Genomic DNA, 14911 nt, shown 5'->3' with positions numbered 1-14911 from the left:
GCATTGACTTTGTGTGTAATCGACTCACGCAAACAGATAAATTAGCTTCTGATGTGTACGCAGCATTAGGCTGCAAGATAGTAACTAACAAAATATTGCAAATGTGATGATACCTAAATGATTTTAATACTTAAAAATGTATCAATCAAGGTTTTAGGTCGATACTAATGGATGAGCAAAAAAGTCACGTTTTCTTTTCCGAAAAAAAAAAAAAATGTATAAGAAGTGTTGGTTTTACAATTTTCAGTTTGTAAGTATATTTTAATTTAAATAGATTTTACAAATGTAAAGAAATATACATATACTATATCATATATTACATTGTTTAGTACGCATCACATTTTGCTCTCAAAATTGCGCAATCTTGTTAGTAAATAAAATATTACATTTTAATAATTTGAACAAATTGCTCATACATGTTTTTAGCCCACTTCAAAAATAATATGAAAAAATTGTAAGTATATTTTTTAAAATACCATCAATTAAAAGAGTTTTCTAAGTCTGTTTATTAGCTAATATTGCGGATGTTAACGCTCAAATACCCCACCTTTCAGTCCGGAAGAAGGGGTCACACAGCACATTGCACACAGGATGAGGGGTGTGATCAGTGAGCTTGTAAGGTCTTTAGATGTCCTTGACTTAATAATAATTCTCTATTCTCACACACAGGATGTGTTTTACTATGTCATGACCTATTTTATTATTATTATTTGGGTCATGGTTGCTTCTTTCCGAAAAATATGCTGTTAGTGTGATTTTTAGGGTTGCTGTCTAAAGCAGGCATCACTATTACTACTGTTTTTGAACAACAACTAACTCTTAGTATTTTACATTGTTGCGTAATGGATCCAGTACCGTTTGTGCTGAGGTCATCAAATAATGCATTTTGTAAAGAGTATATATTTTATTACTTTTCTAACTTTTCATAGTAAGGATTTTTAAGCCTGAAAATATGAAGAGTTTGGTTCCAAAACACGATAAACGCCATTTTAAAAAATGAGTTACCGCCAAAATCAGTATTGTATCAGGTCAGTATTTAAAGTAAATTCTTAATTTTAGGAAAAATACAATATCTGTCGTGTTATTCTGTCATCTTTTCTCCCTTTTTTCCCAAAATGCAATACGCCACTCTTCCTTTTCTGCAGAATGCAATAAATCCGCTTAACCAATCACAGCGCACCATTCCATGCATTGTAAACAACAATGGCGGTGCGTTGAATACACGGAATCCTAGTTTTCCTCATCTTGTACTTTGTGATCAACAAACAAACAAAAACAAAATAATACTTAGATGGCATTGATAAACCTGTGGTTTTCTGTATCGGGAAAGAAACGAAAGCCATCAACATCTAATAATTTACGCGAGAGGCACTCGGGAGACGGAAAAATGGTGGCTGTTGCTTGTTCTCACACGACATACTTCTGTCATGCTAACACATTGACCCCAGGGGATCAAAACTTTACATTATTTTACACAAGGCCAACGAAAATCTAGCAGGACAAAAACATTTTACAGCTGATCGCTGTCAAAAAAGTTCAGCGACGACTTCCCAAGGATGACAGCAGTAATGACAGTGTTCTTAATATGACAAAGTAACTGTTTTGATTAATGCCATTAATGTGCCATTTTTTTAATCACTGTATCCCACTAGTCAACTAAATGAATGTAACATGGCAAAGATGAATGCACATTTATATATTGGTTTAAAAGATTTATAGCATTTTGAAAAAAAATAAACATGTCATGCATTTATTGCATTTTTGTGGAAAAAATAATCAGTTTTTATAATAAATCTTTGAAAATCAAATTATTTATCTTGTCACTTTTTGGTTAAAAAAAAACACATTTTTACCTAAAGTAGTCGAAATGCATTCATTGCTTTTTGGAACCAAACTCTTCACACACATATATATTTTTTATATAACCCCCTAGAAATGTGGTTAACTGCTCATATCATCTTGGCAAATGCATGGCAACACTGGCATTGTGACGAAAGGTTAAGTACATTTAAAAGTGCCACTTTGGAGTTGCCTTTGTACTTTAATTCCCAGCATAGATTGGCCTATCGAGGGCCACCAACCTTTTTTGGCAGCTTTTTCTGATGCTTCGGTTTAAACAATCTGTCACATTGTATGAAACGGGTGTATTTGCCTTCAGGAGGTCCTCATGCGAGATCTACCGCTCAAGTGTTGATGGGACCACCAGAGCAGCCCATCTCCCTCCTCATGTGCAGAGACATCAGTTAATGCGATATCCTCACAGGGACCAAAGTTTGACCTGACTCACAGACAGACGCTTTATTGTGCGGTAAAAGTCTTGATTTGTCGGACGCCCCGGGCCGTGTGTGACACATTGTTATCCGCAGTATCCACTCTAGACCTCAATAAAAGGTTTCTGAAGAAAGATCCAGAAGCTTTACACCATTGGCCTTTTATTTTTTGTGTTTTTTTATTTAAGGGTCAGATTGAAGGGACTGAGTTTTGGGTGTTTTTCAGTTAGTCAAGCTCAAAATCAGGTCTATACCGGGCTGGCCAGGCTGGGAGATTATATTGCTTTCCTTTTGCATGCATAAAAACTTTCACTTTATCTGACAGCTAATCTGTTTCTCTTCTCAGCACTAGATTTGACAGATGGCGAGATTAAAGAGCGTTTCAGTGGGCTTTAAATACCCTATTCCTCTATAGGGATGTATGCTTAAGCAGTAAGACAGATATACAGTACAGCACAGTGTAGAAGAGGTGAAGATTTTAAGTTTCATCTATGTCTCCAATAAAATGGTCTATTGTAGTAGCATTTTATTTTTTACTTTTAATGGTAAAATTGCCCACCATTTTCCATATTTGATCCTTTACAGGGTTTCCCCCAGCACTTTGCAGTTCGGGCGGCTCGCCTAAGCTGGGAAACCCTACCGCCTTAACTAGGTCGTCCAAAAAAGAACAATCTTTGCGCTATCTATTATCGTTCGCCAGTCGGTCTACAAATCTGCTTCAGTTTGTGTTTATTAACCCTTAAGTTTTACTTCATCTTGCAGCTATTTTCGTTAGAGGTGAGAACATTTAATTCATTAATAATCTAGTATGTGTTCATTTTCTGTCTTAGTTTCTTCAAAATTAAGTTTTATTTGAGTGTTTTAAATAAATATATTTTATTTGATTGCCACGCCCCCGGCCACAACCACCTTAACTAAAACATTTTCTGTGGGAAACCCTGGTCTCACAGGCTGTTTTGGTTGCTATATAAGACCATGATCAGCGATTGGATGGTTTAGCAAGGCCCTTGATGATGATCAGAGTATCCAGAGAAATGTGGGATCAATAATGAGTTATTTGTCCTAAATGGTGTTGTCTCATGTCCGAAATGATAGAAGCATATTGTTTTCTTTCACGCTCATAATCTTGCTTTCATCTTCAAACGGATCCACGTTCAAATGACCCCCAATGTGTTTTCCAGCCTTAAGATCCGACATATGTTCATTCATCCATCATTATCTCGTCATCATCCCATTTGTCCGTATTTTTACTTTGATGTATAATTCTCACGCTTTCTCATTTGCGTCGTACTACGAAAATTTTATTTACTGTTTTGCATTCAGATTTATTGATCGTATTAGACGTAGCACCTTTCATTTGTAAGCAAACTAATTTCACTAACACAACTTAAGATTTCGATTGTATCGGACACCTCCTCTGAGCCATGTTTGGTAACCAAAGGAAAGCAGGCAACATAAATGTGTTTGTGTTATTTCTAGAAAGGAGAGCCGTCTAGTCCGCTGCTCTCCGAGGACGGCCGGGAACAGTTGATGTTTGAAGTTCCTCTGAACGACTCCGGCTCAGCTGGTCTGGGGGTCAGTCTAAAGGGAAACAAGTCTCGTGAGACCGGAGAAGATCTGGGCATCTTCATCAAGTCCATCATCCACGGAGGGGCGGCACATAAGGTAAAAAGCAGACCGTGTCAGTGCCCATGATGCCCATTTATCTCAAAACTTCACAGAGCTTCCAGACGCCTCGCGTATGACGACATAACCAGATGTATTGTACTGATGTCAAAATGCAACACAATCATGTGAAAAAACACAATAATTGTAAGTTAATAATTGCGTTTGCACCGCAAAGGTCATGGGTTCGAACTCAGGGAACATCTAGCTTTGGATAAGTGTCTACCAAATGCATAAATGTATATGTATTTATGCAAGTTGGTTTTGGTTTTAACATCATTGACGGTTTTCTGCACTCACTTTCACAGACACCACAAGCTTAGTTACAAGATCCTTCAAGATTTGCATCTCTTAGGTTAAAAATGCATTTTGGGATTCATAAAATGTACCTTTAAAGTGGTCTAAAAATGCTAACGGCAAACCTCACTGAGTCTTATATCTTAGAGACGCACACACACACTTCTCTTTTCATTTAGTCCTGGATAAAAGAGGGCAGCAGGTGTTGTGTTTCTGTGTAGATAAGGGCATGTCTTCTCTCTTCTATCAGCCCTGTAATCAAGAGTGGGCTCACAGGTGGAGCTGCGTCTCTGGCCCCTATGAGCACTCCAGTAAAGAGTGGGCTCAGAGAGCGAGCTGCATCACAGGCCCCCATCAAAGCCTATGATAGAGATGCTGAGCTCTTCATTCCATCTCTGTTTCTAATGTTTGTCACTTGTTTCTGGTTTCCTCTGCAGTTTACTTTGCTTAATAGAGATAAATATATGTATGAAAAATAGTTCCTAATGAAACTGTTTTTTTTTTATCTTGACGTTTAAGGTTAATGAAATAAAAACTGACACTGATTGGGTTTCGTTCGTCGTATGTTATGGAGTTTTAATAGATTTTGAAAAGCTGATATAGTTTATCATCATTTCTTCTCGTTATTAAAATTGTCATGGCGTTAAAAAACAAACAAGCTTTTGTCGTGTTGTGTAAATCATTGTGCTCATAATTATAATCTCATTTTGCAAATAGCATTTAAATCTTCTCTAGTTTTAGTGTATTTAAACCATTGAAGCACTATATTCATATTTTTATTAAAATATTATTACTGATTAAGCATCTTTCTGACAGGGATGAGTTCCTGTAATTTTCTAGGGCTTTATGATCCGTATTGCAATAAGAAGCTCCAAGGCATGTGTACATTTGTGTGTGCTTGTTTTTTTTGTCTTTGAGTGTGTTGTTTTTTTTGCACTTGTGTTTATTGTGTTTGTGTGGGTGTGTACTTGAGTATGTTTGTGTGTATGTGTGCCCATGCATTTGTTTAATTGTGTGCAGTTGTTTGTTTGTGTGTGTGCTTGTGTATGTTTTTGTTTGTGCACTGTATTGTATTTGTGTGTCTGTGTTTGTGGGTTAATTTGTGTGTGCTTGCATATGTTTTGTGTGTGTTCTTGTTTGTGTAATTAAGTGGTTTTATGTGTGATTGTGTTTGTGTGCGTATTTTTTCTTGTTTGTGTAATTAAGTCTGTTTGTGTGTCTGTGTTTGTGGGTTAATTTGTGTGTGCTTGCATATGTTTTGTGTGTGTTCTTGTTTGTGTAATTAAGTGGTTTTATGTGTGATTGTGTTTGTGTGCGTATTTTTTCTTGTTTGTGTAATTAAGTCTGTTTGTGTGTGTGTGTGTGTGTGTGTGTGTGTATGCCCCTGTGTGTGTGTACTTGTGTGCGTATTTGTTCTTGTTTGTGTAATTAAGTATGTTTTGTGTTTGTGTGTGCATTTTTTTGTGTAATTTAGTGTGTTTTGTGTTTTTTTGTAATTAAATGTTTTGTATGTGCAGTCTTGTGCATTTTTAATTAAGTTGTTTTGCATGTGTTTGTATTTGTGTGAGTGTCTATTCTAATTTGTGTAATTAAGTGTTGTATTTGCCTTTGTGTGTGATTTCTTGTTAATGTAGTTAAGTTTCTATGTGTGTGTGTGTTCTTGTTTGTGTATTTAAGTGGTTTGTGTTTTTGTGTGTGTGTGTGTGTGTGTGTGTGTGTTCTTGTTTGTGTATTTAAGTGTTTTTGTGTGTGTTCTTGTTTTTGTAATTAAGTGTTTTTGTGTGTGTTTGTGTGTGTGTGTATGCCCCTGTGTGTGTGTACTTGTGTGCGTATTTGTTCTTTTTTGTGTAATTAAGTATGTTTTGTGTTTGTGTGTGCATTTGTTTGTGTAATTTAGTGTGTTTTGAGTTTTTTTGTAATTAAATGTTTTGTATGTGCAGTCTTGTGCATTTTTAATTAAGTTGTTTTGCATGTGTTTGTATTTGTGTGAGTGTCTATTCTAATTTGTGTAATTAAGTGTTGTATTTGCCTTTGTGTGTGATTTCTTGTTAATGTAGTTAAGTTTCTATGTGTGTGTGTGTTCTTGTTTGTGTATTTAAGTGTTTTTGTGTGTGTTCTTGTTTTTGTAATTAAGTGTTTTTTTGTGTGTGTGTGTGTGTGTGTGTGTGTGTGTTCTTGTTTGTGTAATTAAATGTTTTGTGTGTTGCTGTGTTGTGTGAGTGCCTTTCTGTGTATGCCCCTACAGTATGTGTGTTTTTGTGTGTGTGCCCTTTTGTGTGTGCCCTTGTCTGTATGTACATGTGTGCATGTTTGTTCTTGTTTGTGTAATTAAGTGTATTTGTGTGTGTTTGTGTGCTCATGTTTGCGTAATTAAATGTGTTTTTCTGTAAGTGTGTGTGTTTGTGCCCTTCTGTGTATGCCCCTATGTGTGTGTACTTGTTTGCGTATGTGTTTTTGTTTGTGTAATTAAGTGTTTTGTGTGAGTGTGTGTGTCCTGTGTGTGCTCTTGTGTGTGTACATGTGTGCATTTTTGTGTAATTAAGTGTGTGTTGTGTGTGTTGTGTGTGTTGTGTGTGTGTGTGTGTGTGTGTGTGTGTCTGTGTTCTTGTTTGTGTAATTAAGTTTTTATTTGTTTGTGTGTGTTTGTGCTTATGTGTGTGTGTGTATTTTGTCATTAGATGGTCACAGGTGTGTGTGTGTGTGTCTGTTCTGTGAGAGAGACGTGCTATCAGTGGTGTGCGGTCAGTGACCCGGCCATGAGGTCGGACTCTTCTGCTGTGACAGAGACCCTCACGACTCATTAAAGGGGCTCTGGTGGCTTTTAGCTGCTAATCTCTTTTGTTCCTCCTCAGTGGAGTTTTATTTAGAGAACCACAGCTGTGAAACCTAATCCAATTCACTCGGTCCTGCTCCTGTCACACTAATGATACGCATCCAAATTTGTTTCTGTATTCATAGTGGGATCGAATTATAGATTGATCTGTGAGCTTTAACAATGTTTTCAAATGACTTCAAACACTGCAAGTAACTTAAACAAGAGTCTTCAAAGTAACTTAAAGTCTCTCATCAAGTCTATTTTTAAAAAGATTTTTGTATATACAGATATATAACATATTATTAAGCAGCATAATTATTATTATGATTAAACAAATTAGATTAAGAATTATGAACAATTGTAAAACAATTTATTTATTGGTGTCATTAATTGTATTTTTTTATTTTCATAATTCTTTAAATTTGTGTTGTCAGCCTAACCGCGATGCTTTTTGTGTCTGATATATGCTGCTCTGGCTTTGTAAAAAAATGCCAATAGCTATTACAATATTATAGTTGGTTAATAATCTAGCTAGCTACTTCTTTAAAAGAATAGTTTAACTTCTTAAGCTAAACTTATTAAAGCAGGTTCCTCAATAATATAGTTTGTAATGTCGTGCAATAATGTCGTCTTTGTTCTTTTTCAGGACGGTCGCCTCCATATCAACGACCAGTTGATTGCCGTTAACAGCGAATCTCTCCTCGGCCGCTCCAACCACGATGCCATGGAAACCCTGCGGCACTCCATGTCCACGGAAGGGAACCTCAGAGGAACCATCCAGCTGGTGGTTCTCCGTTCTCTGGAGCGTTCCCCAGTTCAGGTATGGCCAGTTCCCATACCATACCGCGAGTACCACTACAGACCGGTTCCACGCAGGGTTTCAGAGCCTCTGTCTTTGACCTCAGTCCACCAGTATCATAACTATTATCATCACAGGCTATCAGGTGACCCCTGAGTGATACTGTGAACCCAAAATTTCATGCTATGCAAGTTTCAGTTATACGGAAATTAAAATCGCTGAGTGAGGTGTCAGAAACATTTAGTAGCTAAAATATATTTTCTTGTTTCTCCTTGACTTCTAATCTGTTTCCTGCTTTTGTTGTAAATTTTTTTTTTTTATTCACTTTAAATATAATTCATCTTATCTGCTTCTTTTTTTCCCCTGCTCTGTTTTAATCACTAACCGCTGTATGACTGATTCTACTTTTTTTTTAATAAAGAACCTGATATCTTTGCATGCTTTCTGTTTCCTGTGTGCTTTTCCTGGGTCTTTTTCTGTTTTCTGCTCTGAATTCTATGTTATTTTGAGATATAGTTCAGCCCCCTCCCCAAAATGTATGACTTTGCATGAGACACGAGCACAGAAATATTGGGTTATATATTGTGTCTGTGTTTCAGGGGGTTCGCCATGTTCACTGGGGTTCCCCTTTTGTTAAGGTAGCGGTAAGTTCAGGAAACTTTGTCACTTTGTGTTGTTGAAAACTTGCATGAATTTACCCTCAGTTAACCGTTGAGATGGTTTCACATGGTTAAGACATTTTGTTAAACAATCAGCAGATCCTAGATAAAAAAAACATCACAGAATAAAAGTGAGTTTCAAACACGAGTGCCCTTTGGGAAAATGTCGACCACCTCAGGAAATAAAGCCATTATTGGAAGGAAGCATTTTTTTTTTTTGCAGTCTCAAAAGTTTTGTGAAATGTTTTTGCAATTATTAAAGGGAAGTGATGTTAAGGGTAATTTGTCAGGTAAACGTCTGTTTTCAGCCAAGAGATAATGGCTAAATATCTGCTGAAGCAACAGATTTACTTTGAATTTTCAAGGGTGAAATGTAACTCTAAAAGAGGGCCTTGATTTTGTTTAACAGTGGTGAAACATACAAAAACCATGTAAACAAGAACAAACATTTATCCTGAAAGAAACTGTTTGGCGAACCTGTGTACATTGTAAAAGATTTGTTGGTTCAACTTTTTTTATTGTTTTTTTTTTGTAAATATGTACTTCTAAACCACAACTTCTTGTCTTGCACTAGCTGCGTGATGCGTACGTTACAAGCTCTCTTGCACAAAGGTTAAAGGAATATTCAATTTAATTTTCTTAAAAGAAAAATCCAGATAATTTACTCACCACCATGTCATCCAAAATGTTGATGTCTTTCTTTGTTCAGTCGAGAAGAAATTATGTTTTTTGAGGAAAACATTGCAGGATTTTTCTCATTTTAATGGACTTTAATAGAGCCCAACATTTAATACTTAACTCAACACTTGACAGTTTTTTTCAACGGAGTTTCAAAGGACTATAAACGATCCCAAACGAGTCATAAGGGTCTTATCTAGCAAAAAGATTTTCATTTTTGACAATAAAAAATATGCACTTTTAAACCACAACTTTTCGTCTAGATCCGGTCCAGCGTGACCTAATGTAAATGCGTAGTGAAGTAGGGAGGTCACGTGTTACATATATAAAACGCAGATTTGTGGACCATTGTAAACAATAAACTGACACAAAGACATTAATTAGTATCAGTTGACAAACAACAACGTAGGAACGGTCCTCTTTCAACACACTTGTAAACACTGGGGCAGAGTTTCGGGTTCGTCCTCTGTGACCTCTTGACGTATTGCGTGTGTTCACGCTGGCGCATCACGACCGGATCTAGACGAGAAATTGTGGTTTAAAAGTGTATATTTGTTATTTTCATCGTCAAATATGAAAATCGTTTTGCTAGATAAGACCCTTATGCCTCGTTTGGGATCGTTTAGAGTCCTTTGAAACTCCTTTGAAAAAAACTGTTAAGTGTTGAGTTAAGTATTAATTGTTGGTGTCTATTAAAGTCCATTAAAATGAGAAAAATCCTGCAATGTTTTCCTCAAAAAAACATAATTTCTTCTCGACTGAACAAAGAAAGACATCAACATTTTGGATGACATGGTGGTGAGTAAATTTTCTGGATTTTTCTTTTTCCAACATAAAATTGCCCTTCTCAAGCCGACACGATGTGTTAAAGTGAATAAATCTTTTCCTAACAAAAGGTTTTCGCAGAAGTCACCCGTATGTCAAGTTGATTTGAGCTTAGAAAAGAGTCTTTGCATTCAAGGTGAAACCGGCCCAGTTCATCAATTCTGACTCCGCTCCTCATTCCTGTCCAATGAAAATGAAGACGAATCGTTATTGACTCCGCCTTCATGAGTCTGACTTTGGTTGGTGAGCGGTAGGGTGTTATTGGAGAGCATTAACCTATCCTCAACACGATCTAGTCACAGAATGATGGTGATCGTGGTGTGGTTGTTAATGGGAGCTCAGTAAAAGGTGATGTGTCGCCACCATGCATTCTTTATTAATCGCATGCAGACAGGTTGATCAATATGCCATTCATCACACAGACAGGGTTGAATGATACGGAAATGGATGGAAGGTTAGAAAATCAAAACAGACTTTGTAGACTAAACTTAATGAATTTGTTCCTCAGTTCAGTATAGATCAGTATATACTATTTTTGTCATTTTTATGGTAATTTTCTAACTGCAGGTTCACAAAACATTCAAATATCATGTTCTACATTTACATCCATGCATTTGGCAGGTGCTTTTATCCAAAGTTAACCTATAGTGCATATTTTTCACTGTTTATTCACCCTGGGATTGAACCCATGACATTTGCACTGCTAATGCAATGCTGTACTAAGCCACAGTAACACATTTTGTAGGGAGAGATTTCATGTGAACCCACCATCTTCTTTCTTCAGACCTGTCATGTGTGTTTTTCTTCATGTTCTTCATCGTATTTCTCCTTTCACCACCTTCTTCCTGTAGTAACTTCACTCGCCCCACCCTGTCTCACATCTAATCCCGTTACCTCGCTGGATCTCCTCTTGCTCAGCAAGTTAATCAGATTACACCGTGGGCTCCTTGAATGAAAGGCGAATTTTGGGTTTTAATGAAAGGATGCCTGGGGCTACCCTAAGGGTACCTAACCTCAGCTCACCCTCACTGCAGTCCTGTGTATGGAGGGGGTGGAGAAATCCATAGGTTTAGGGTGTTGTTCTCCAATCTGTTTTGTTGTTCCTTTGTTGGTTCTTTGCCCTCAGCGGTGGGCCGGCGTTCCTCCGTGATTGTCTGATTGAGACGTGCCGATCTCGGCCTTTAAAGGTGTCACAGAGCCCCTTTGGCAAGAGCGTGTGTCTTTGTGTGTCTGTCATACTCCTAAAGTTAAGGTACAGTAGTACATGAATGAATATTAATGTGTACATGTAGTACACAGAAAAACTGAAAGAGAAACTAGATTTTTTTTTTTGCAAAACCTTGGATGCTGTGGTTGTTTGCTATATATACAGCGCATTTAAGCTATTCATTTTTTAACAGTTTGGGTATTCCTGGGATCGAACCCATGACCTTTGGTTATTCCCTTTTGGCCCAAATTAAAAGGAGTTCACTCAATTTTCGAAGAAGATACATAATTTGAGTTTAAGTAACTATTTCTGAAAATCTTTTAACTCTTACATCTAAACAAAGTAGTGTTTTTTGGAGAAAGTGATTTTTATGACGCTTACCTTATGTACATTGTAGTCATAAAGTGATGTCTGCATTAAAGGTATAGTTCACAATCGGAGTTGTATAAGAAAAAGCCCTGGCTCTTCCAAGCTTTATAATGATAGTAAATGGTGTTACAAAACGCCTGACCATTAAACAACGCTAGATATTATGGTTTATAAAGTTTTAAATATGGATATTTTATTGCAAAATTGCATCAATTACCCTGAGAAGGCCTTTATTAACCCCTTGGGGTTGTGTGGATTACTTCTGTGAGGGATGGATGGACTTTTTTGGAGTTTAAAATCAAAAGCACCATTTACTTCCATTATAAGCTTGAAACAGACAGGACATTTTCTAATACAACTCAGATTGTGTTCGTATGAAAGATGATAGTCGTATACATCTTGGATGGCTTGAAAGTGAGTAAACCATGGGGTAATCGCTTACCTTATGCATGGACTTAACTTTTCAGTCATAAAGTGATGTCTGCATTAAAGGGATAGTTCACAATCAGAGTAATATTAGAAAATTTATATGGCTCTTCCAAGCCATATAATGGTAATAATTTTTTTAAATATGTATATTGTTATAGCAAAATTGCATCAATTACCCTCAGAAGGCCTTTATTAACCCCTTGGGGTTGGGTGGATTACTTCTGTGAGGGATGGATGGACTTTTTTGGAGTTTAAAATCAAAAGCACCATTTACTTCCATTATAAGCTTGAAACAGACAGGACATTTTCTAATACAACTCAGATTGTGTTCGTATGAAAGATGATAGTCGTATACATCTTGGATGGCTTGAAAGTGAGTAAACCATGGGGTAATCGCTTACCTTATGCATGGACTTAACTTTTCAGTCATAAAGTGATGTCTGCATTAAAGGGATAGTTCACAATCAGAGTAATATTAGAAAATTTATATGGCTCTTCCAAGCCATATAATGGTAATAATTTTTTTAAATATGTATATTGTTATAGCAAAATTGCATCAATTACCCTCAGAAGGCCTTTATTAACCCCTTGGGGTTGGGTGGATTACTTCTGTGAGGGATGGATGGACTTTTTTGGACTTTAAAATCAAAAGCACCATTTACTTCCATTATAAAGCTTGAAACAGACAGGACATTTTCTAATACAACTCAGATTGTGTTCGTATGAAAGATGATAGTCGTATACATCTTGGATGGCTTGAAGGTGAGTAAACCATGGGGTAAACGCTAACCTTATGCATGTACTTAACTTTTCAGTCATAAACTGATGTCTGCATTAAAGGGATAGTTCACAATCAGAGTAATATTAGAAAATGTCCAGGCTCTTCCAAGCTTTATAAAGGTAATAAATGTTTTAAATATGTATATTGTTATTGCAAAATCGGATCAGTTACCCTCAGAAGGCCTTTATTAACCCCTTGGAGTCATGTGGATTACTTCTGTGAAGGATGGATGCACTTTTTTGGCTTCAAAATCAAAAGCACCATTTACTACCATTATAAAGCTTTGAAAAGCCAGGACATTTTCTTAAATAACTCTTGATTGTGTTTTTATGAAATATGATAGTTGTATACATATTGGATGGCTTGAGGGCGAGTAAATCATGGGGTAAAGGCTAACCTTATGCATATACTTAACTTTGCAGTCATAAAGTGATGTCTGTATTAAAGGGATAGTTCACAATCAGAGTAATATTAGAAAATGTCCTGGCTCTTACAAGCTTTATAATGGTAGTAAATGGTGCTACTGAACATGCTTTACTGTTAGCAGAAGCTAGTTACTATAGTTTAAGTTTTAAATGTGTATATTTATATTGCAAAAACGCATTGATTACCCTCAGAAGACCTTTATTACCCATTGGAGCCGTTTTGATGTCTTCTGTGAACGATGGATGGACTTTTTTGACTTTAAAATCAAAAGGACCATTTACTACCATCATAAAGCTTGGAACAGCCAGGACATTTTCTAATATAACTGTGATTGTGTTTGTTATAAATTTAGATATTTTTATTACAAAATCGCATCGATTACCCACAAAAGACCTTTATTAACCCCTTGAAGCCATGTGGATTACTTTTGTGATGGATGGATGCACTTTTTTGGGCTTCAAAATCAAAAGCACCATTTACTACCCTTATAAAGCTTGGAACAGCCAGGACATTTTCTAATATAACCCTGATTGTGTCCGTTTGAAATACGATAGTCATATTTATCTTGGATGGCTTGAGGGCGAGTAAATCATGGGGTAATCACTAACCTTATATGTGTTTAACTTTGCAGTCATAAACTGATGTCTGCATTAAATGGATAGTTCACAAAAATTATCCTGGCTCTTTTAAGCTTTATAATGGTAGTAAATGATGAACACGCTTGACCATTACCGGAAGCTAGTTATTATGGTTTATAAAGTTTTAAATATGTATATTTTTATTGCAAAATCACATTAACTCCTTGGAGCCATGTGGATTACTTTTGTAAAGGATGGATGGACTTTTTTGGGCTTCAAAATCAAAAGCACCATTTACTACCCTTATAAAGCTTGGAAAAGCAAGGAAATTTTCTTAAAACTGCCATTGTGTTTGTTATAAATATGGATATTTTTATGACAAAATTGCATTGATTACCTGCAAAAGATCTTTATTAACCCCTTGGAGCCATGTGTATTACTTTTGTGAAGGATGGTTGGACTTTTTTGGGCTTCAAAATCAAAAGCACCATTTATTACCCTAATAAGCTTGGAAAAGCCAGGACATTTTCTTATAACTCCGATTGTGTTTGTTATCAATACAGATATCTTATTACAAAATTGCATCTATTTCCTGCAAAAAACCTTTATTAACCCCTTGGAGAAATGTGGATTACTTCTGTGAAGGATGGATGCACTTTTTGGGGCTTTAAAATCAAAAGCACCATTTACTACCATTATTAAGCTTGGAACAGCCAGGACATTTTCTCATGTAACTCTGATTGTGTTCGTATGAAAGATCATAGTCGTATACATCTCGGATGGCTTGAGGGTAAATAAATCATGGGGTAATCTTCATTTTTGGGTGAACTATCCCTTTAATAAGCACTTCTAATCGCATTTAGGGGCAATTCTGGGATAGAAATTGAAATCAATCAATAATACTGGCTGACATTTAATTTTTCTCTTCCCTTCGGAGTTGCATCTCCATCATTCCTCAAGCACCCTTTGACATTTTCCTGCCGGCTAGGAATTTTCGTATGCACTGTCAAAACACCGATCTGAGCAAAACGCGCTAAAGGCATCCCTCGGCGAGAGGCTTTCACCATCCCTTTCGTCTGAGCCACATAATCACTGAGGAGAATGAGCTCCAGA

At 36.5% G+C, this 14911-nt stretch overlaps 1 protein-coding gene across 5 annotated transcripts in view; it reads left to right on the top strand.

Moving 5' to 3' along the window:
* Positions 1-14911, top strand: part of pard3ba (par-3 family cell polarity regulator beta a) — a 168281-nt gene that overhangs the window by 76904 nt on the left and 76466 nt on the right. For all 5 annotated transcript variants that reach the window (XM_065254167.2, XM_065254164.2, XM_065254166.2 and 2 more), the window contains exons 11-12: positions 3750-3935; positions 7694-7867. In XM_065254167.2, the coding sequence (XP_065110239.1) occupies positions 3750-3935; positions 7694-7867 (360 nt within the window). The remainder of the gene's footprint in view (positions 1-3749; positions 3936-7693; positions 7868-14911) is intronic.

The sequence above is a fragment of the Paramisgurnus dabryanus genome, chromosome 4 (assembly GCF_030506205.2).
Source record: "Paramisgurnus dabryanus chromosome 4, PD_genome_1.1, whole genome shotgun sequence".
Classification (NCBI taxonomy): Eukaryota; Metazoa; Chordata; class Actinopteri; order Cypriniformes; family Cobitidae; genus Paramisgurnus; species Paramisgurnus dabryanus.
The sequence above is the reverse complement of the archived record's forward strand: the minus strand, read 5'-3'. Positions and strand labels throughout refer to the sequence as shown.